The sequence below is a fragment of the Physeter macrocephalus genome, chromosome 11, assembly GCF_002837175.3.
Source record: "Physeter macrocephalus isolate SW-GA chromosome 11, ASM283717v5, whole genome shotgun sequence".
NCBI classification, from domain to species: domain Eukaryota; kingdom Metazoa; phylum Chordata; class Mammalia; order Artiodactyla; family Physeteridae; genus Physeter; species Physeter macrocephalus.
Window position 1 is genome coordinate 42,994,143 of NC_041224.1, and position 22,942 is coordinate 43,017,084.

At 49.8% G+C, this 22,942-nt stretch overlaps 1 protein-coding gene across 2 annotated transcripts in view; it reads left to right on the forward strand.

Annotated features, from left to right (window-relative positions):
• The window catches only part of BLM (BLM RecQ like helicase), a 97,569-nt gene extending 78,413 nt beyond the window's left edge, over positions 1-19,156 (forward strand). The window contains exons 20-23 of one of the 2 annotated variants that reach the window (XM_028494966.2): positions 2,774-2,896; positions 5,033-5,234; positions 17,526-18,664; positions 19,092-19,156. In XM_028494966.2, coding sequence (XP_028350767.1) covers positions 2,774-2,896; positions 5,033-5,234; positions 17,526-17,601 — 401 coding nt within the window. In that variant the 3' untranslated portion in view covers positions 17,602-18,664; positions 19,092-19,156. Of the gene's footprint in view, positions 1-2,773; positions 2,897-5,032; positions 5,235-9,053; positions 9,317-17,525; positions 18,665-19,091 lie in introns of those variants that run through there. The other variant, XM_007108339.4, reaches the window with a different exon arrangement.
• The last annotated feature ends 3,786 nt before the right edge of the window (positions 19,157-22,942 follow it).

Sequence of the window (22,942 nt, forward strand, 5' to 3'; positions counted from 1 at the left end):
TTCCTTCCACCCTCTTCCTTCATAAAAGCTCATAATCATCACTTCTCTCTCTTCCATTCCCACTCCTGCCACCATAGGTCATTACAGTATTTCATCAGCTCTAAAATGCCACATTGTTATTTTATGGACTATTGAGAAAGAAAAAATTCTACTAATTAAACTGTGACAGTGCTTTTATTGAAAGAGTTGTTTTTACTTTATTTAGATTTTTATCATATATAACTGTGCATATATGGAAAATGCATACAATCAAAGTAGATTGATTTTAAGTACTTGTAAAAATTCACATTCAAAACCTGACTCTTCTGAATCATTTTTTGAGTCAGTTGTCCATACCTTTGTTTTCCCTCATGTCATCAGGAACGTTAGTGATACAGCCTTTTTAGCATGCTCCACTCTGTTTCCCCAAATTTTAATCAAAATCCTTGTCACCCATTCTGATTTGATGGTGACACTTTCTTAATGATACCAGAAAGTGTTCGCAGGAGGCTGCACGTCTCTCAGTAACACAAATGTAGCTCTGCTTCATCTACTTCAGGTCATGTAAAGCACTTGGTTGTTGCTTGCAAGAAACTGTGGAATTGTCATTTCCTCCAGGACATACAATTTGCTTTCTTAATGACAAATGTATCCCCCATTACTCCGTTTCTGAGCTTTTCTGCATGCACAATCATTTTCTCAATGCTAATCACAGTCTAGTCTTTTCTAACACATTTCATGTGCAGTTCAATTCAACATGTGAGGAACCAGCACTGCAGTGGCACTGTTGGCGTGCCGGCAGCACTAATAGCTATGACTGAGTTCTCACATGTGCAGGCAGTGACAGCACAGCTGCCATTTGGCCGTCAGCACTTGTAAGACTCCTCTTGACCTCAGGAATGCCAAAACGCAAAAAAAAAAAGAGTATATCTTAGAATCAATGAAATGTGGTATTTTGTTCCTAGGCTATTAGTGAAGTTTCCTAACTGGTCTCCTTATCTCCAGATATGAACATGATATTCATTTTAATCTTCTAAATACTTGGCTAAAGTTCCAACAGCTCTCCAGATAAAGTACAAATTCTATCAGGAATCTGCATTTCTTTTTATTTTATTTATTTATATTTTTTGGCCGCACCCTCACAGCATACAGGATCTTAGTTCCCCGACCGGGGATTGAACCCACACCCCCTGCAGTGGAAGTGTGGGGTCTTAATTACTGGACCGCCAAGGAAGTCCCAGGGATCTGGGACTCCCCCACTTTATCTTCCAGTAACCCTTTCCATAAACCTCCTGGTCTGTCCCACAGGTCTGTTCTTTTCCTCTAAACGTAGAAATGATGTTACAATCACAGATTTGAAATCCACCCTTTGCTCAACTCAGATACGTGGGAATTATTACTCCCTCACTGCCCATAGCCAGTGCATCAATAAATCTTACAGACGCAGCCTCCAAAACATGTCCGAATCTATTTCTTCTCTCTCTCTCCACTACTACCCGCTAGTTCACAGCATCCTCTCTCGCACCTGTAGTGGCTTCCACCAGGCTCGTTTCCCCTCTTTCCCTTACAATCCATTTCCCGTGTACAGCCAGAGTGATCTTTAAAATAACAGGCTTGGGCTTCCCTGGTGGCGCAGTGGTTGAGAGTCCTAATGCCGATGCAGGGGACGCGGGTTCGTGCCCCAGTCCGGGAAGGTCCCAAGTGCCGCGGAGTGGCTGGGCCCGTGAGCCATGGCCGCTGAGCCTGCGCGTCCGGAGCCTGTGCTCCACGACGGGAGAAGCCACAGCAGTGAGAGGCCCGCGTACCGCCAAAAAATAAAATAAAATAAAATACAATAACAGGCTTGTCTAGCTATAAGACTGTTGTGCCTTCTCTATGCACAAGTCTCTTTTTTAAATTTATTTATTTTTGGCTGCATTGGGTCTTCGTTCTGTGCACGGGCTTTCTCTAGTTGTGGCGAGGCGGGGCTACTCAGTTGTGAGTGGGCTTCTCATTGCAGTGGCTTCTCTTGTTAAGGAGCATGGGCTCTAGGCACGCAGGCTTCAGTAGTTGTAGCACGTGGGCTCAGTAGTTGTGGCTCGCAGGCTGTAGAGCACAGGCTCAGTAGTTGTGACTCACGGGCTTAGTTGCTCCGCAGCATGTGGGATCTTCCTGGACCAGGGCTCGAACCCCTGTGCCCTGCATTGGCAGGCGGATTCTTAACCACTGCACCACCAGGGAAGCCCTATGCAGAAGACTGTTAATGGCCTACTTGTTAAAGGCAGAGTACTTGCTTCACCCCCGTGCAGAAAGACCTGAAGAACAGGTTTGGGTTGGGGGGAAGTAAGAATTCAGTTAAGGCCTTACTGAGTAGGGTATATAAATGTGGAGTGCAGGGGAGAAGTCAGAGCTGGAAATACAGATGTGGGCCTTCTCTGCAAACAAGCATCACCATACTTGTAGCTAGACAAGTCTTGGTTGTGAGAACAGTGAGCCAAGAGCAAAGTCCAGTTACCTCTGGGGCACACTGCCCAGGAACCCCCACTCTGCTTCCCCCCACATCCCGTGCTCCCTCCCATTCTCGACCCTGACTGCACGCACCTTTCCTGCTGGGATTGGACCACGGGCTCCTGCCCTCTGGGCCTGTGCGCTGCCTCTGTCGGCATTTAACTGCCTTTTAGAAAATCAGCCCATGTACCCGGTGCTCTGCAGTTAGTTGGCACTTAACAAACGTGCTGAATGGGTGAATGAGCATAAATTCAGTGGGTTTTCTCTGGGTGGTAATTTAAATTTCTAATTTTATGCCCATGCACAGAATCTTTATCGTCTGATCCTGAGGTTTTGCTTCAAATTGATGGTGTTACTGAAGACAAACTGGAAAAATATGGTGCAGAAGTGATTCCAATATTACAGAAATATTCTGAGTGGACATTGCCAGGTTCAGTATACAGTCAAATATGGGTTTTCTGAAAGCCTCTTTTAATGTTAAACGATGCATCTCACTGGATTAGAATCATGTGGTTTCTGGCTTGTGTTAATGGTCCCTACACCCTGTCACACTGACATCCAGGTTCTCAGAGCAGACCCCAGTGGTGTGCCAGGCACCTCTTAGAGGACACTGGTGCTCAGGTCCCCCAGGGGAGACCAGTTACTGAACTTGCTAACAGGACCCAGAAGACGACCTTTGGGCCCAGGAGTTGCTCGTTCTGTTAAGGCAAGTGCCTGAGGAATCTGGAGCCCTGGGTGCACATCACATATCTGCCACCATCTCACTCTGTAATCCTTGGCAGGCCACACATAGCCTCTTTGTTTTTCAGTTTCTGTGTCTGAGGAGGGGAAGTGTTATCTGACAAGCATGTCTAAAGTTTAAGAGTGGAGTTTAAATGTTTTGGGAAAATGAACATGTAATTGGACTACTGGAGAATCTTATTGTTATTAGACACTGAAAGAATCTGCCCGAGTGAGTGCATCATTAGGGGACGTTCCCAAGAGTTGTTGGAAGCCTGTCATGTAGCACCTCTAATTACGAAGCTCAACACTGAGCTATAGAAAGCATGGACGCGGGGAAAATCGAGAACAAAGAAAGATTTCGTTGTGGGAGATACAGGTGCAGGAGTCGGGTGCCCTCCTCCAGCGTATTGCCATATGCAGACTAGCCAAGTGAAATGTTTCCCTGTTTCTGTAACGGACCACGGGAGGGGTCCTTCTCAGAGTAGCAGGATGAGACATGAGTGAGCATGCCTTTCACGTTCTGTCTCTACACAGTAGTGTTTTATCCATTGACAAAACGCCGAAGAGTCAGGTTTTCGTTAATTCCTCTGTATGGTAATTATTCCATAAATCCTTACTTCAAATACATTAACCTCTTGGTGGGAACTTAACGTTTGTTTAGTATAGTAACTTGTTTGGATAAGGATTTTTGCCCACGTAAGGTAGGGCTGCTCTGTGGAAACAGCCCACAGTGTGGTCATGATCACTCCCACTTATTGAGGGAGGACAGAGCCAAGAGCTTTGCCTGTGTTGTGTCATTCAGTCCTTATAACACTGATTTTATTTTGTTTTTTTATTTATTTTTTATATTTATTTTTTATTTTTAAATTTATTTTTGGCCACGCCACGTGGCTTGCGGGAGCTTAGTTCCCTGACCAGGGATTGAACCCAGGCCCACTGCAGTGAGAGAGCCCAGTCCTAACCACTGGACCTCCCTGGAATTCCCCAACACCCATTTTAGAGGTGAAAAGTGGTAAGGCCTTTTCATTTCCGCAAAGTCCCACAGCTGGGATGACAGCACTCTTCACCCGAGCTGCACTGTCTGCCCGTGTGCCCTTCCTACCATGCAGGTAAGGTAGGGTAACCTGAGGGTGAACCAGGCCAGCCAGGAAATATCTTCAGAAAATGAAGACCTGGTCACTGTTAACCTAGAAGGAGATTTCATGCTTTGGGTGTGCCTTGGGTTGCAAATACCTATGGAAATTACCATCTTCTTTGCAAATGTGTGCTTTCATACAGACCCATTTCCTGCATAGTATGTGAAATGTTCACAACTATTATACAAAGAAGAGTAAAATGTGGTCTAGAATTTTCTGACAGCCATTTACTAAGTAACTATTGCCCAAAGATGAGGTGCAGGACATAGTTATGTTTTCCTTATGTTGGACTTATTTTTTCAGTATGTGTAAAACTATAAATAAAATTGTCTTTTGTTTAGCACTTTATACTTTTCAAAGAACTTAACAGGATTAATTGCCCAAACAATAACAGGGACGTGGGCTACAGAATGTGAGCTAATAAAACCTGACGTCTCTGGTTAAGTTAAAGAGCATCACACGTTTTCTTAATGAATTCTGAACCCCTTTCTTTAAAAATAAATTGCCATTGACTACTTTGGGGCTTTGTGAAATAAAAGAAGTGCTCAGTTCTTGTGGGATGTTTGAATCCAAGTGGCAAGATGCTACAGGAGAACAGCTGGGCTTTGGTTGAACTGCACCCCTGTGCTATGTATCTCTGCGTAGACTATAACCACACTTGGATCAGCATGGCATCACCGGTAAATGTCTACATTGTCCATTTGTAGCTGAGGACGATTCCTCACGGAGAAGCCCCTCCAGCAGCAGAGGCACTGGAAGAAATGCCCCTGAAGAGCTGGATGAGGAAACACCCATATCTTCTCACTACTTTGCAAATAAAACCAAAAATGAAAGAAAGAGGAAAAGAATGCCAGCCTCCCAAAGGTCTAAGAGGAGAAAAACTGGTTTCGGTGGTTCCAAGACAAAAGGGTAAGTTCTGCCACCTTTTCTGCAATGTAGGGTAGAAGGGAGAAAAATATAAAAGTACAGCTGCTCTGATTTGCTTTGAAGCATTTATTGAAATAAGCCATTGTTAAATGTTGCCTCTCCCATTTGCAGAGTGAGGATTAAGGTCTGATCCCAAACAAAAACATTTGTTTCAGATTTTTAAGATATCTACTCCTAGGTTGATGATCACTAAAGTTTTCTAGTTTGCAAAAACTTCTCCAATTTTGACATTACCTTAGGAAAAAAACATTTTTTTTCTGCCAGTTGCTCTTAAGTGAATTTTCCACCTAAAATACTGTAAATCATATACTAGCTGAATAAACAAAGGGGTTTTTGTTTGTTTGGTTTTTGTTTTTTTAAAGTTTCTTTTTATTTATATATATATTTTTTGGCTGCGTTGGGTCTTCGTTGCTGTGCACGGGCTTTCTCTAGTTGGCGGCGAGTGGGGGCTACTCTTTGTTGCAGTGCGGGGGCTACTCTTTGTTGCAGCGCACGGGCTTCTCATTGCAGTGGCTTCTCTTGTTGTGGAGCACAGGCTCTAGGCACATGGGCTTCAGGAATTGCAGCATGCAGGCTCAGGAGTTGCAGCGTGGGGGCCCTAGAGCATGCAGGCTTCAGTAGTCGTGGCGTGTGGGCTCAGTAGTTGTGGCTCACGGACTCTAGAGCGCAGGCTCCGTAGTTGTGGCGCACGGGCTTAGTTGCTCCGCGGCATGTAGGATCTTCCCAGACCAGGGATCGAACCTGTGTCCCTTGCATTTGCAGGAGGATTCTTAACCACTGCACCACCAGGGAAGTCCCAACAAAGGGTTTTGTTTTCTTATCACTCTTATGCTTTCACCAATGTTTGCCACACCGCTCCTATTGCTGTGGAATCTGCAGGGCCTCCACCCGGAGGCTCTGCACACTCCCAGCTGTTCAATAACACCTGGGAGAGCCAGCCTCCCAAGCTTTGCAGGGTAGCAGAGAAGAGGCCACAGCAGGAACCCCAAGAAGTCAGTCCAGCCCTGCCATCTTCCCTTTCCTACATCTGCCTGGCTCCCGAGCTGGGTTGCACCTGCTTTGGGTGCTCTCCGCTCACCAAGGCGGAACAAAGATAGCATTACTGTCAGGTCCTGGTGACGATCCGGGCAGCGTCTTATTTCTTCATAATCACACTGCTTCTGACAGCCCCTTTTTCCTGTTTTCTGCAAGGACATGCTCTGCCCTTGCCTTGTAGGTAAGGTCTGGTAGGATTGTGACCACCCCGTCAGTCTGGTGAATGTGGCCCCAAGCATCTACATATTGTAACAGAAATGCTTACAGGAAAAGGGAACAAGTCCTCAGGAAACTTGTGCAAGCTGTTGTGTTTTTCTTTTTCAGTTTTTCTACCTCTTTTCCTTCTGGGTAATAAAGACCAAAAATTGAGTCGGGGAAAAGAAAGGAAGGCAGATGTTACCAAATTGTCGTTTCCTTGTTAAGTCCATAAACAAACATCTTGTATGTGCTAATTCTTCTGTTGGGGTACAGAAATTAAAGGCATTAGTAAATATTAGTTTAATTTTGTGGGTTTTATTTATTTATTTTAATTCTATTTAAACTTTTAAAAGAAAAAAAAACTTCACCCATTTATCCTACACCCACCGCACTCCAGCCTCTTGCAACCACCAATATGTTCTCGCATCTATGAACTTGGTTTATATATATGTATATATATATTTAGGTTCCACATGTAAGAGAGGTCATACAGTATTTGTCCTTCACTTATTTCACTTAGCATAGTGCCCTCGAGGTCCATCAATGTTGTCACAAATGGCAGGATTTCATTCATTTTTATGGCCGAATAATAATTTTTGTGGTTTTCAGTGTGCAAGTGACCTGCAGATGCTCTTCAGTAGGGACATTTTCTTATTTTCTTCATTTATTCCCCCATTTTGGGAAATACTCATTTCCTCAGGCACTCAGAGTAGAAGACCTTAAAAGGCCTCTGTCCAACTCCCTGGGATTTATCACGAGGAAGCTGAGGCTTCCTGAATCTTCCCCTGGGGAAGGCTTATGTGAAGCTGTCCCCAGCCTGGTACCAGTCTCACAGGTGGGACTGGACACTGGCTCGCCCAGGCCTGCCTGGAGCACTTTTACTGCTGCACGTGGTCCACGGAGATTCCTGAAAACCCATCACGATCTCCTCATTGTTGCTAGTTAAAACAAAGTAAACCATTGGCTCCCTTGTTGTTTTCACAACTTTTGTTGATAAGACAGAAGCACATTGCCTTATGGCCTAGAACCTAAGCTAGCTAGTAAGTAGTAAAACATATTTGTCCAAAAGCCAGTACCACTTTTGATGCTAGTTTTTAATTAGCCCGTGTGTTTAAGGTGGGATTATTTTCTAGTCCCTACTGGCTAAAACCAGGAAGTAGTGTAACTTTGCTTTACCCTGTAGCAGGCTCTTTGTATCTGTGCCCCGTTATCCTCGTTTCCACTGAACCACTCTGCAAGGTGGCTTCCCACGTGTCCAGGCTGCTCACCTGGCTGAGGATCCACGCAGCCACAAAATAAACGTGGCTCTTTGCCAGAACCCTCAACACCCCACCCTACCCTCAGAGTTTCACATCTTCAGAAGAACACGCAATGAACTGGTTGTGTTCTGGGCTCTGAGTGGAAGTAAAATGGATGGCTCTGGTGAAATAGAGGCTGCTGATGGCAGATTCATTCTGCAAATCAACATAAACAGCAGGTTTTTGTTCGGGACTTAATTTCTCAGCAGGAAATCAGCATAGGGAAATTTAAGTCTGCTTCTCTGCTGGTTTAGCACATCTTTGCCAGTTCTGCAGTAAAACTGCCCTCGAGCAAGAGTTTTTAAAAAACCACTCTTCACTCAGCCCCACCAAAATGTCATTAGCAGACTGGTGGCCCTGATACCCGGGCCCCTAAATTCAGAGATCAGATCGGAAGCCACTTGTGTGCCCTGGTTCTAGGGAATTAACACCAGGCATGAATTCAGCCTGGTTACAATGGGGTGGGAAATACTCGTTTAGGGAAAGGCTAACATGCTGACCCTGTGATTTTTTTTTTTAACCATTTATTTTCAGGGGAGAGAAAAAGCTGTTATCTTCAGATCAGTGGGGGAAGTGAGGTGCTGGAAGGACTTTGTAATAGGCTGTGGCAGGGGCCTCTCACCCTTTTTTAAAGGCAGTGAGTGGGAGGTGAGAGCAGGCAGATCTTGGAATGTAGACAAGCGAGCGAGCCCCTGGCAACGGGGCCCTGACAGAGATGTGCCAGGCCCCAGCTGCTGCGGGCCCCGGGGAACCACAGCTGCAGCCTTCCCCTCGGCAGGGCTGGCCAGGAGGAGGCTCGCTCTGCTCTGCTCCGTCTCCACCCACCCACAAAGCCCCCTTCCTCTGGACTGTGGGAGCACAGTAATTCCACAGTGTCTATTGTCTGGGCATTGGGGCCTTAAAACAAGGTATTCTCACTTCCTTTCTGTGGTCGGAGTAGACGGGGAGTGTGGATCTCAGCTCAGATGCCTGGAGGGAGGCGTGGGAGAGGGAGGGGTCTGTGAAAGGGTAGAGAGAAGGCACATGGGGTTGGGCTCAAGTCACAGAATCCTTGACGTTTTAGGAGGACAAATGTAGGACAGATTGGTGTAAAGGGCGATAGTCCTTTACTCCTTGAACTGTAAAGGAAACTGACCCCATCCATGCATAGAGACATGGAACACCAAGGAAAATCATGGATTATATAGCTGCATGCAGGTTAAGAGAAAGAAAACTGTTCACTTTTGGTTTTATTTGACATATTAATTTTCTTTTCTTTGTCGCATTTTAGGGGGTCCAGCACATGCAGAAGGATACCTTCTAAAACTAAATCCTCCAGCATATTTGGACCCAGTTCAGCTTTGCATGGCTCTCAAGCGGCATCAGGAGTCAGTAGAAAATTAGGGATTATGGCTCCACCAAAGCCTGTAAATAGGCCGTTTCTTAAGCCTTCATATGCATTTTCATAACAACCAAATCTCATCTCAGTGTACATAGATCTTAATTGTTTGTCAGCATCTGACCATCTGTGAATATAAAGCTGTTAGTTTCATTATACCATTTGTAATTTTTATCCATATCTATTAATATTTAAATAAGTGCTTGGGGTGACAGTTCTTATTTTTAAAATAAACATTTTCTTTTGAAACGCATGCATGATTTGCTGCCACTGCAAGTGTTGTGGCCGTTGTTTCTCAGAACATCTGAAGCAGCAGCTGAATCATCTCAGTGAGAGAAATTTTAAGTACAACATCATGAAACACAGAAGCCAAAGAAAAAGACTCTCATGGGACAGCATGAAACTGTAAAACTTTTTGTAGAAGACAACATAAACAAAATTAAAACATAAATGACAGAGAAAAAAAGGAAAAAATACATGGCAAAGGATTAATATCCATGATATACAAAAAGTATCTATAAATCATTAAGAAAAAAAAGACAACCTAGTAGAAAAATGAACAAAGGATGTGACTAGGCTGTTCTCAGAAAAGGAAATGCAAACAGCCCACAAATATGTGAAAAATGCTCTATCTCCCTCATTAAAAGTACCAGTTAGAACAATGAGATGCCATTCTCTTGCCTAGCAAATTGTCAGCACTTAGATGATATTCCAAATCTGGGGTCCACAAGAACAGGGTCAAATGTTAAGAATGTATTAAATGCTGGTGACGTCCTTTAGCATCAGGGAAGCCTTACTTTTCAAGACCCCTCCCTGAATCGGCTAATGGGCCAGCAAGTCTCACAGTGGGATTTTGGCACCTCTTTTCGGACTTCCAGTCCCTCATTTTTGGAGACATCTTTTCTTAGCTGTCATGCAACCTTGGTGACACCTGTTTGGTGTCCCACTTCTCTCCTTGACCTCCGTCAAGAGGGTAGAGCTGAGGAGACCTTGCCTGGGCCAGAAGGTGTTGGAAGACAGAGTTGGCTGGAAGTCTATGGCCTTGGCCTGGAGACGGTGCTGAGGCAGACCCTGCACCCACCCCAAGGGGCCGCCCTTGTAGCTGCACGCCTACCTCCTCCCTCCTCGACCTCCACCTGGGCCCTTGGTCCCTCATTTAACGCAGGAGACTGGCCAGACAGGAGTCTGCTGAGGGCCATGCACTGTTAACCACCAGATGCCTTCAAGAGCTGACATTTTCAGGAACCATCTTTCCGACAAGCTCTGACTCAAGTGGCCAGAAGGACCTCCTTGGGGTGAGGAGAGGAAATGGAGGGCAGAGTAGCCAGTAGTCGAGGCTGCTGGGATAATGTCACTGGCCTGAGGTCGCCTTGGAGAGCTGGCAGTGCACAAGGGTGTCTGGCAGGAGGTCACACCCTTCTACCTTCAGCAGCTCTGGCTTTGGGGACAGAGGGGGCAGCCTCTGCACAGAGCTGATGCCACAGACATTGGGTCACTTCCCGGCTCTGACCTCACTCGTTCATTCATTCCTTTACTGAGCCTCTCTTCTGCCCAGACTCTGGAGCTAGCTGTGCCCTCGGCAGTGCCCACTCTGCCTCCAGGGGCTCCCGGAGCAATGGGGAGGACAGGCGAAGGCAGTGCAGTGGGAGCCCCAGGGTGGAATGCAGAGTCTGTGAGCAGGGCCAGCACCACCCCCACCCCTGTCACCTACGCCTTTCACCAAACACTGAAGAGGAACTCGCTGCAGGAACCTGAAGCCTGGAGACCGTGGAGTAGCCCAGGGTCAGGCAGGCCCCACACCCACCTCTTTAAAAATGTTGGGTTGTGGGGCTTCCCTGGTGGCGCAGTGGTTAAGTATCCTCCTGCCAGTGCAGGGGACACGGGTTCGAGCCCTGGTCCGGGAAGATCCCACATGCAGCGGAGCAGCTAAGCTCGTACACCACAACTACTGAGCCTGTGCTCTGGAGCCCACGAGCCACAGCTACTGAGCCTGCGTGCTTAGATCCCATGCTCCGCAACAAGAGAAGCCAACGCAACGAGAAGCCCACGCACCGCAACAAAAGAGTAGCCCCTGCTCACTGCAACTAGAGAAAGCCCACGCACAGCAACAAAGACCCAACGTAGCCAAAAATAATTAATTAATTTTTTTAAAAAAATGAGTTGGAGCAGGATTTGTTCAATTTCTCAGTCCCCAGGAGCAGCCACAGAAAATGCAAGCAGCCTCCTTCAGTTCAGCCTCCAGCTCCCAGAGAATGCAACCGTGTCCATACAGCGCCATCTTAGGAGGACAGAAGCACACGGACTTTCCCTGAACCAAAACTGGGACCTGTGGCAGCTGAAGACAGGGGTGGTGATAGCAAAGCCAGTCCAGGCTGGGCGCTGGTAGGGGTCCTCCATGAGCGCCGAAATCACCACCGCCTGGAAGGAGGGGCGGGGACAAATCCACAAAGGAGCTCCAGCCTAGGACCCTTTACTGGCCCGCCCTCCCCAGGTACAGGTAGGCCTGAGGGTGGGGGCTCGGGCTCTCCCACCCTCGCCATCACCCCTCTGGAGGGCACAGGAAGGATTAGAATCTGACTCTCCAGCTATATACATACCTTCCCCAGCCCTTCTCCCACCATGAGAACTTGCTCCAGAGAGCTGACAAGTCCTTGCTTATCTCCAGGGACAGGGAACCCACTATCTCACTGGAAGAGAGCAAACATGGAGAGCCCAGTCTATGCTGAGGGCTGTTCAGGCATTTTCACACACAGTAATTCACTCCTTTAATCCTTCCACCAGCCCTGCAAGACAGGCACATGATACCAGTCTTTTTCTATGCAGAAACTAGAGTTCAGAAGGGTTATGTAATTGCCCAAATCCACACAGCTAGGAAATGGTGGTAATTAGGGTAGCATACATCTCAGTTTGCCCTGAAGAGTCCCAGTTTGCATCTGCTACCCAGGTGTAATAATTAAGACAGCTCCCTTTCATTCTTGAAAGTGCTCCAGTTTAGAAGATAAATTATAAGGAGTCCAGGTCTATGCTCTTTCCCTGAACAATCCAACCTCCTCTCCCAACTCCATTTTTCCAGCCAAAGCCCCAGGGGCTGCCTGCTCAAAACTTCAGGCCCCTGGGGCAGAAGCTGCAGAATTATCAGCCAGCACAGCTAAGCTGTGGTTTTTTATCCAGAAGAGGAAGCGGAGGCTGTGGTCCAGGCCCTCTTGCTCTTCTTAAGAAACTGCTTCTCCTCCTATGGCTTGGAGCTGTTCTGAGCCCCCAAGGCCCACCCTGTGCTTGGGAGGCTCCCAGAGTCCCCGCCCTGGCTCTCCTGCTCTGAGCAGCAGCCTGGGTTGGTGGCAGGGGTGAATCTCACCCAACCCTGGGCCCCCGTCCTGACAGAGGCCTCTGAGCAGAGAGACAGTGGCCCCTAAGGCCTTTAGCGCCTTTAGACGCCAGGATGGCATCCCCAGGAGGCTCCAGCGGTCACTTCTCACTCAAGGCAGAAATCACGTCCCCCACGTGGCATCACAGACAGGGTTTGGAGAAGCAGGCTGGTGGGACGTGCTCGGGGGACCCAAGCCTCTACCGGCCCCTGCTAGGTGCTCCAGGCCATGGGCCCACGCCCCGTTTGCTAGGAGTCAAGGGCTCAATTTCCACAGTTGTGCGGGACACCGCCAGAGCTGCTAAGACGAGTACCTTTGGCCTTTAGAAAGCTCCTGCCTTTCAAACAACACTCACTCTCCTGTTCTCCCCACCTCCAGACCAGCTTTCCTCAGCCAGACCCATGTTCCATGTTGGCAAAAGGAGAAGAAAGAAGGAAACAAAATCCCACAGAGGTTAGAGTGGGCTGCTGGGCCCCTGTTCTGGTTGCGGGACAGAGGACAGGACAAGAGGCTAGCCAGAAGCCTGAACCTGAGTCCACACAACCAAGTGGTTCTGAAGAAGGGAGGCATCTCCCAGCCAGGGAGGAGGGCCTGAGGCCGTGTCCCTACTGCCTGCAGGTGTGGGGGATGGGCTTTTGGTGTCATCACAGCTCAACCGCGTGGTTCCAGCATCCCACAGAGAGTTTGGTGAGCATTGGTAACCTGGATGGCCCCTCAGCCTACTCAGGATGCGGGAGCTCACTCCAGCGGGCCTCTGTCTGTCCCTGTGGGTCCCACACACACGGCCTGTCCTGGTCCCATGTATTCAGCCTCTGCCAGGAGCCTCAAGCTCCCACAGAGGTGTCGGGCCCTGGCCCCTGCCCAGCTTTGTGTGGGAGCAGAGTACACAGGTCCTTGCGTCTCCCTCCGTGGGGGCAGGAGCTGGAGCCAGGCACTGCAGGGGAGGTGACTGGACATCCAGACCCGGTGACCTTCACTGCTCTTGGGACAGGTCTGAAACCCCAGCCTGGAAGGAGGCGTGTTTGAGAAACGAGACCTGCGGCCGGAGTCCCTCTCACGGCCAGCACCCCGGAGCCTCCTCCCCAGCGAGGGGCCCCCCAAGCCTCACGTGACCTGGGGAGCAGGGAACCCTGCTAACCTCAAGACGGAAGCATCAACCTCTGCGGCAGCCGTGGTTTGACAGTTACTGCAAGAGCAGGCCTCCCACGCCAGCCCCACGAGCCTGCCACGTGCAGGCCACACGTGCCCCGCCTCGGGGGACTGCCATTCACTTACCACCACCTGGTCCCGGCTCCCAGCCCAGCGGTCCTGCTCCCTTCGCACTCGCTGGGTGACCTTTGTAAGCTCTGTGGCCTTTCTGAGCCTCAACTGATCTGCAAGGTAAATGTAGCCGCTGGCCCTGCCGCCGGAGCTGGTTGCCAGCACCTCTGGTCAGAGGTCCCACAAATGTTTGCTGGGCCAAACACAGAGACCCAGGCATGGCCCTGGCACTCGGCGAGGTCACAGTCAGGGAGGGAAACAGCGATCGCTCACCCCGGGGGAAGGAGAGGAGAAGCAGCATTGGGGTATGGGGGTGCTGCAGGAGCCCCCAGGGGAGATCTAGTCCAGTCCAGGGGTTACAGGAAATGGAGTTTGAGCCTTGGAGAATGAGTAGGAATTCAGAACACGAGAAGGACACCCCAGGGAACCGCAGGGGTAAAGGCTGGAGGTGTGATGGAGCTTGGCCTGAGAGGGGACCTCCCCGGGGTTAAGCACGGGCTGGAGGACGTGGAGGAGCCGTCCGAGGTGGTCCTGGCTGAGGAGCGGGAACTTGTCCCCAGGGAAGGCTCTGAAGCCAGAGACATGATCCGATTTGCCTTCGAAAAATTACTCTGACCCCAGGGTCAGAAAATGATTGGAGTGGGTGAGGCCGGATGCCAGCAGACAGGCAGGAAGCTCTTGCTCATCCAGCAAGAGAAGTAGCAGCTCTCAGGGTAGCAAGGTGGCAGGAGTCGACAGATCCCACTGGCCAAGGAGGGGACATGGGGCAGGGACAGGGGCTGTTGACATGCTTTGAAGACATCCCCGAGAGAGAGAGATCCCACATCAGGAAGACCAACAGTCCTGGCCCTTTCCAGGCAGGAGGACGCTTTGTTGCCTGAGGGGCCAATTTGGGAGCCCCTGGTCCAGGCCCCAGTGCAGCCCCCCTGGGGCCCAGAATCTTCTGTGATGTGTGGGGTATGCATGCGTGTGCACATGAGGGTTCTGTCCAGCCCACGCTGCCTCCTCCGAGCTTGGCAAGTAATTCCGCAAAGGCCACACCAACACCCCACAAAAAAATGCCAACTCTATGCTGTAAATCCATGCCACCCTGCTGCCCAGCCTGGGGACCCAGGTCCCTCGTGGGCTGCAGGAAGGGCCATGCCATAAGGCACCGCACTCGGCATTGTATGTCTCTTAAATGACAGCTCATTTTTTTAAAAAGGCTACAGAACAACGTGGCTAGTAAAGATTTTACTTGTCACTTTACCTGTGTGTGTGTGTGTGTGTGTGTGTAGATAGAGAGAGAGGGTTGCTCACCAAAATATTAACAGTAATGGAATTGAGATGATTTTTACTTTTCTGAAATGCTTGACTTTTTACAAAAAACTCTATCATTTTTATAATCAGAATAAAGCAAGGGAGAGCCACTCGGCCACCTTGGGGTTTGGCTTTGCTCCAGAAGGGCTGTGGGGTCAGAGCCCCCAGTGGACTAGGAATAGGCTGTGGGTGTGGAGCAAGCACCCCCTCCCAGGGCCAGCCCAGGGCCAGGACCAAGCGAGGCCAGCAGGCGTCAGTGGAGTTGAACTTGCACAGGGTGCTGAGGCTGGAGTGGCCCTGTGGCCTCCAGGCTGGGGAGCCCAGGGTCTGGCCATGGCCCCTGGGGCCACCCTGCCCATTCCTGAGCAGAAGGCAGCATTTCCGCACCCGACCACCCTTCTCACTTCCAGGGGGCGAGTGCCCTGTGCTGGGTCACCTGCCTAGGTGCCAGTGGAGAGCATAGCAGGAACTCCAGCTCAAGGAGACGGTGCTGCACGGGAGAAAGGAGAAGGGGGCCCCAGGTGGCCTGCAAGGACCCCCACCCTACAAGTCCTGCCACTCCCTCCGCGACCCTTAGCTGAGGTCTGCGCTTTGCCCCAGACCGGGGTTCTGGCTGGAAGGACCACACAGCAGGTGGCTAATAACATTTGTTGGATGAGTGGGAGAAGGGGCCGCTATGAAGGCACCTGCCTAGACGGCCCTCCCCATGGAGCGTGAGATAGGAGGAGGGGGACGGGGCCTGGGGCCCACTGGGTCTTAAAATCCTGCTGCCTACTTGGCACTGCCAGGCCTGTGGGGAGGCTTCCCCCTTACTGCTTCTGTTGGCTTCACCAAGACAAGTGAAAGTTGCCTTCCAGTTGGCCCTGGTATTCACTTAGATTTCCTTTTGTATGTGTGCATTGATGCTTTTAATGATTAGTGTCTTACTCAGTCTCAGAAAGCTGGCCAATTTCCCCATTTATTGATTTTCTGGAGTCCACTCACGTGTGGGGAAGACCAGGATGCATGGACAACTTGGAATTCAAACTTTAATCATCACTACCTGTGCAGAGCTTCATCCCAGCTGAGAAGGCAGAAGCCTAGGTCAGTGGTTCTCAGAGCTTCAGCATCTCTGGAGGGCTGGGTAAAACAGTTTCTGGGTCAGAAGATCTGGGCTGGGGCCTAAGGGTCTGCATTTCTAACTTGCTCCCTGGTGATGCTGAGGCCACTAGCCTTTTTTCTTTTTGACTGCTTTGGGTCTTTGTTGCTACTCGTGGGCTTTTTCTAGTTGCAGCGAGCAGGGGCTGTTCTTCTTGCCGTGTGCGGGCTTCTCATTGCAGTGGCTTCTCTTGTTGCAGAGCACGGGCTCTAAGCACGCGGGCTTCAGTAGTTGTGGCGCGTGGGCTCAGTAGTTGTGGCACGCGGGCTTAGTTGCTCCTCGGCATGTGGGATTTTCCCGGACCAGGGATCGAACCCGTGTTCCCTGCACTGGCAGGCCGATTCTTAACCACTGTGCCACCAGGGAAGTCCCCAGGCCCACATTTTGAGACCTGCCTAGGGCAGAGGAAAGGGCACCAGGGCTCAGCCCTCAGGGTGAATACAAACCTTAGCTGCTGGGAACTTAGCTTTGGGCATTGGGCAAGGCAACCTCTTTCCCTCTTTCATCCTTGGTTTCCCGCAATGTCAGCCGAGCCTTTAGGGTGGGCCGGAAGCCTTCAGAGGGTGTTTAGGAATGTGTGGGTGGAACAGCCTTGCTTGGTGAGAGCTATTTGCAGGAAGGGGTCTGGTGTCACGGAAAAGCTCCTCCAGCACCCAAGTATGTCTTCAACAGACTCGGCAACAGGGAAGCAGAAGCAGGAACGCTGTCCCCGCAGGCGCTTTGCAGAGAGCACTGGAGGTAAAGGAAACCTTAAAAGCGGTGGAAAGAGTGTAAGTTGAGATTTCCCAGTCGTTGCCAGCCTGTGGAGTCAAATGGGGTCACATGACCCCCCAAATTTGCTGGAGAGCAGAGTTCTGTCTCCCTGCCAAGCCAGGCAAATGCCACTTCATGGTACAGTCCGTTGGGGATTTGGCTTGGGGTGCCAATGTGCTACAGAGGCTTTCCAGAAAACCGTCATTTCAGCATCCACTTAGAGCCTGGTCCCTTTGCCTCAACCCTACAACATCCAAAGCCAAACCTCAGAACAGGATGGGGCCAGTCACCCCGCGGGCTGTGTTTCACCAGTTCATAGCAAGGAAGACTATCAAACGGCTCTGGAGTCAGAGTGCTTGAGGTCAAAGGCCAACTGAATCCATTTATTGTGTGACCTTAAGTAAGTTACTTAACTTCTCTGTGCCTGAGAGTGATCATAATAGCATAACCCTATGGGATTGATTGTTACGAGGGTTTAATGAGATAATGCGTGATCAGCAGGTAGCACACTGCCTGGCACTCACTGAACATGAACTTTTGTTATTGTAGCATAGACCCCCCTATGTTTGTGTTGTCTGTTGCATATATCTGTGCAGAAATTGACTGGCAAATAAACTGGATGTAGTCCTCACTCAGCTCAGCCATTCTCAACCTGATCCTTTTTTTGAAATTGCTCTCTCAAATAAAGAAGCCACCACCCGAGAGGGCAGTCCTGGAGAGGATGACTTCACCCCGTCTGCACTGGGCACCTGAGAGCATTGGGATGCTGTCTATGAGAAGGAGCTGCAAACTTTCCAAGAATATGGAGATACCAGAGAAATCTGGTTATGGCTTGACTAATAAGGTGGAGGCAGAAACACAAGATTCCATTGGATGCATCAGTGCTTGATACTGGAATGGGAATGGCGTTTTACTGGCTGAACTTGTTGGTCTGATAGAGAAGGAAATGAGGGAAACTGGGAGAAAATGAAGATCTTGAAGAATATGGCTTGAGATCACTAAAAGAATAGGAGGCAAAATTTGGTTTCTCTAATATTTCTGAAATTGATTACTCTCCTTCTGCAATACAGCTTTCTGGAAGTATTATAGAGAAAAAAGGTTTATCTAACATTATGTTGAACGTAGAAGACTTTTGGGGGCTTCCCTGGTGGCGCAGTGGTTAAAAATCCACCTGCCAATGCAGGAGACACGGGTTCGAGCCCTGGTCCAGGAAGATCCTACATGCTGCTGAGCAACTAAGCCCGTGCGCCACAACTACTGAGCCTGTGCTCTAGAGCCCGAGAGCCACAACTACTGAACCCGCATGCCACGACTACTGAAGCCCATGCGCCTAGAGCCCATGCTCCACAACAGGAGAAGGCACTGCAATGACAAGCTTGCACACCACAACGAAGAGTGGCCCCCACTCGCCGCAACTAGAGAAAAGCCCGCGTGCAGCAATGAAGACCCAATGCAACCAAAAATTAATTAATTAATTAATTTTTTTTTAAAGTTATAAAAAAAAGAAGACTTTTTGAATCCTTCCACAAAGCTGTCTGGATTTCATATTTATATTGACAAAGGAACTTTTGATGCCATAAGCCTTAATCCTGACAATGCAATTGAGAAGAGGAAGCAACATATGAAATCTCTCTCCAGGGTGAGAGAATAAACCTGACACAGAAAATGCAAGTGCAAGTAAATGTTTAGTAAGTACACAGGATGCACATGTTGAATAGATAAAGTGGGTTGGTAAAAAAAATCATGAGCATGTAAGTGGTTGGGTTTTAGAGATCAACCAAGAATAATTTAAAATTTTCTTTTGTATTTGAGATGTAAATATTTTTCTTTCTGATTAAAAAAAGATTCCTGTAACTGCTGAACAGTTAAAAACTTTAAAGCAGTAAATGAATTTACAGAAAGCAAAAAAAAAAAAGCCTCCTTCAGGCATGGACACATCCAGCTATCTAATCATCATAAGCAACCAGATTCTGGGTTCTGGAAATTGGCAGACAGCACCTCCTAACATAGGAGGTCTCAATACAGACTCTAGGAACCCCTGGAAGACCCAGGGATGGATGTCAGAGGGTGTATAAACCTCTAAATTGTATGTACTCTTTTTGTATGTCTGTGCAGATTTCTGGGAGAAGGGCCACGACTTTCTTCAGATGGTCAAAGAGGCCAGCACCCCTAAAAAGTTAAGAGACCCTGCCTCAGAGAGGCTGAAGAAGGCCTCAGCAGGCTTCCTGGACAGTACAGCTTCTCCCAGGAACACACAGGGGCTCCCTGAAACCAAGACCCAGGACTGAGCTAGCTCTGCACCTCCTTACCTGAGAGCCAAGCCTTCTCCAAAGTGAGGAGAGGACTCAACACTACAAAATGGTGAGAACAAATTAGGAAGTGTAAACCCCAGGCAAAAAAGTCTGATGACAGTTTGCCACAATGACCAGCTGCCTGCAGTCTGGTGGGGGAGACAAGCCTCGGGGAAGAGGAAGGGAGCTGCCCCATCACAGACCAAGCAGATGGTGTGCTCGGCGGGGTGGCCGGGACAGCCAGAGCATCGGGCACGGAGAGGTGTGCAGAGTCCATGGTGCAGCTCAGACTAAAACAGCCGAAGGAGTTGCAGAACAGGGTGAGTGCAGGCTCTGGGACGTATCAGCTACGTGAGCCCTTAGCTTCCCTTAGCCTCGCTTCCTCATCTGAGAAATGGGATTTGGTGGGATGGTGGTAGATACCTGGCCTGTCTCCTCCTGGGCTTGCTGTAGAGCCAAGAAGCCCGTGCATGTTGTGATGGGTTCAAGGTCGGCTGCAGCAGCAGCTGGGGCCTGGGTGGCCTGAGTCTGAATCCCAAGTTGGCACTTCCTCCCTGGGCGCTCCTGTGTCTAATGGGGTCAGGGTGGTCCTGCCACAGGCTCGCTTCCTGGACTTCCCAGAGCATGGCGAGCGCTGGGCAAGCCTTGGCCACCGTCCTCATTCACACGCTCAGCGGGACACCCTCGGGGGCTACTGTCAGCCCCCCCTGTTTTGGTAAGAGCTGTGCAAAGAGAGGGCTGGGATTGAACAATAGAGAGGAATCCAGGTGGGGGTGGGAGAGGAGGAAGAGTTTAGCAAGGAAAGAGCAGAAATGTCCCAGAGAGAAAAGCAGTTGCAGCTTTATTATGGGGAAGTATGAGATTCCTTTTCCCCATCTCCTCACAAAAATACTCCAATAAAGTATTTCTTGTTTCCCTGTGGAATGGATCTATTCTGAGCTCAGCAGCTCCATTACAGGGAGCCTGCGCTTCCCATGCCTTTACAGGAATCCACCCTTACCGCAACCTGTGAGAGGGTCCTGCTAGTCCCTGAGGCAGCTGAGCTCTGAAACCAGGCAGGGTTGGGCCCGGGATTCTCCTCAGGCTGCCTGATGTCACCAGGCTGGTGGGGCAGGACGAGAACAGGCCAGGGGCTGACAACACCCAGGACACACTGAGAGGTCGACCCACCTGCCCAGAGGCTCCTGGCCCATCCTTTTTTTTTTTTTTTTTTTGACCAAGTCCCACGGCATGCAGGATCTTCCCTGACCAGGGATTGAACCCGCACCCCTGCAGTGGATGTGCAGAGTCTTAACCACTGGACCACCAGGGAAGTCCCGGGCCCATCCTCTTGATGGAGGGTCAAGCTGCACTGCCCTGGCGTGGCCCATACTGTGCCTGCAGCCCCTTCCCTGGGCAGGTGGGGGACCCTCCCAGAAAGGCCTGACTGACCCTTCTTCAGCCCTGATCCCAGATTCCCCACCTATTCTGATGCTGCTTCCTCACCAGGACAACTCAACCTGCTGCCTGGCCCAAGGTCCTGACCAGGTCCTGGGCTGGTGATGAGAGCGTGGCTATGGGGCAGTGGGTGAATGGGGTGAGGCAGGCATGAGGGGAAGTGAGGTCACTCCTCCTGGGAGGGCTTGGATTGGTGGTGTGCCTCCTGGCCTGGCTCCCCTCCCCAGTGACGCTCCGGACCAAATTTCCCCAGGGGAAGGGGCACAACCATATCTTCTCTTCAAGGCCCCAAGATGGGAAGTGAGCTGCTCATGCCACAGGCAAAGACCTTCCTGCCCTCTGAGGTTGGCTACCCTGATCCCGAGGCCCCATATCTGGGGTTGGAATGTCCAGTTCTTCAAACCTGTCTGTTCAGTCCTTCAAACCTGTTGCTGACTTGCTACGTGACCTTGGGCAAGTCACTTCCCCTCCCTGGGCCTCAGAATCCTCACCAATAGAATGAATGATCCAATATGCCCACCCACTAGGACATTCCAAAACTATGAAATGTTCATAGCTATGTGATTTTACATAATCAGAGACGCATTCCTTTAATCTGACAAAAATGTAAATGGCCCTGGTAAATGACTCAGCAGTCCTCAACCCTGGCCTGTACACCCACATCACTTAGAGATCCCACCCAGACCCACAGAATCTGGGTCTCTGGGCCTCTAGGCCTCTGGGTGGGCAGGACCTGGAGATTTGCATTTGTTAAGAGGCTGCCTAGGAGAGGATTTCAGACTTTAGAAGGCAGAGTGAGGGGAGAACACAGACTCTCCCTACCCCAATACCTGACAAAGTGAGCAACAACGACAAATTATGAAGAGACTGAGCCGACACACTAAGAAGACAATCTCCAGAGCAGTGGCCTCCAGGGCCCTCCGCCCTCACGAATCCTGGGCTGCCTGGGACATGGGAGTAGGACACAGGCCTGGCTGGGCAGAGGGGGTCTGGGGTGCAGGGTATGTGAGGGATGGCAGGAAACAGAAGACCTGTGCCCCCAGCAAGGGTGGCCTTGGTGGGGGGAGTCTCCCCCAACCCCTGCACATCTGAGCTCCCAAAAAGCAGGCTAAAAACAACACAGCTCTCGAAACCGTCCTTCTGGGGGAAGGCAGCCTGGTTCCTATGTGAGAAGTGGTGGAGTTGCTCAAATTAACTGAGCAAGATGAAAAGAACTTGCAAGGCCACCCTGCCATCTGCCAGGAAGGGGAAGGAAATCTCACGAGGGCATGGCTGGGAGGGGATGGGGCTGAGGATCAAAGGCAGCTTCCCTGAAACTAATAGCTTCAGGAGAAAGCAAAGTTAATGAGAAGATGAGTCGGATATAAAAAGAGCACAGAGGAGAGATGATTAAAAAATAGCATCAGGGGCTTCCCTGGTGACATAGTGGTTAAGAATCCACCTGCCAATGCAGGGGACACGGGTTCGAGCCCTGGTCCGGGAAGATCCCACATGCCGCGGAGCAGCTAAGCCCTTGCGCCACAACTACTGAGCCTGCGCTCTAGAGCCCACGAGCCACAACTACTGAAGCCTGTGTGCCTAGAGCCCATGCTCCGCAACAAGAGAAGCCACCGCAACAAGAAGCCTGCGCACTGCAACAAAGAGCAGCCCCCGCTCGCCGCAACTAGAGAAAGCCCGCGTGCAGCAACGAAGACCCAACGCAGCCCAAAATAAATTGATTAATTTTTAAAAATATATATATATAGCATCAGGAGATGCAAAGAGAACTTGAAGAGGAAAGGACACACACTAAGGACCCAAGCAGGACCACTGCACATCTAAAAACTGAGTTACAACACAGGGCCCAGGTCTGAAAAGCAAATTCATGGCACAGAGAGAAACTTGAATTAGTCACAGTGAATTCAGAGAAAGAGGACACATAAATTCAAACAACTAAAGAGAAGATGATCATCATGGAACACAGAGCTTCCTACCTCAGAGGGCTTGGAGTCACTGAAGTAGATTATCCAACAGCTAAAGCAAAAGAATATTTAGAGAAACTCTCCCTGAAACAAAGGGAGAACCCACTCTGTTGATTGAAAGGGTACAAGAGGGATTCAGACTGATGACACAGGGAGCCCACTGAATCCGGTGGAGTTGCTGGACTTTAAGGGTAAAGAAAACAACCCTTCAGGCACCCATGAGGAAAAACCAAGTCAACAATGAGGGGAGAGAAAAATCAGTCTGGCCTCATGAAAA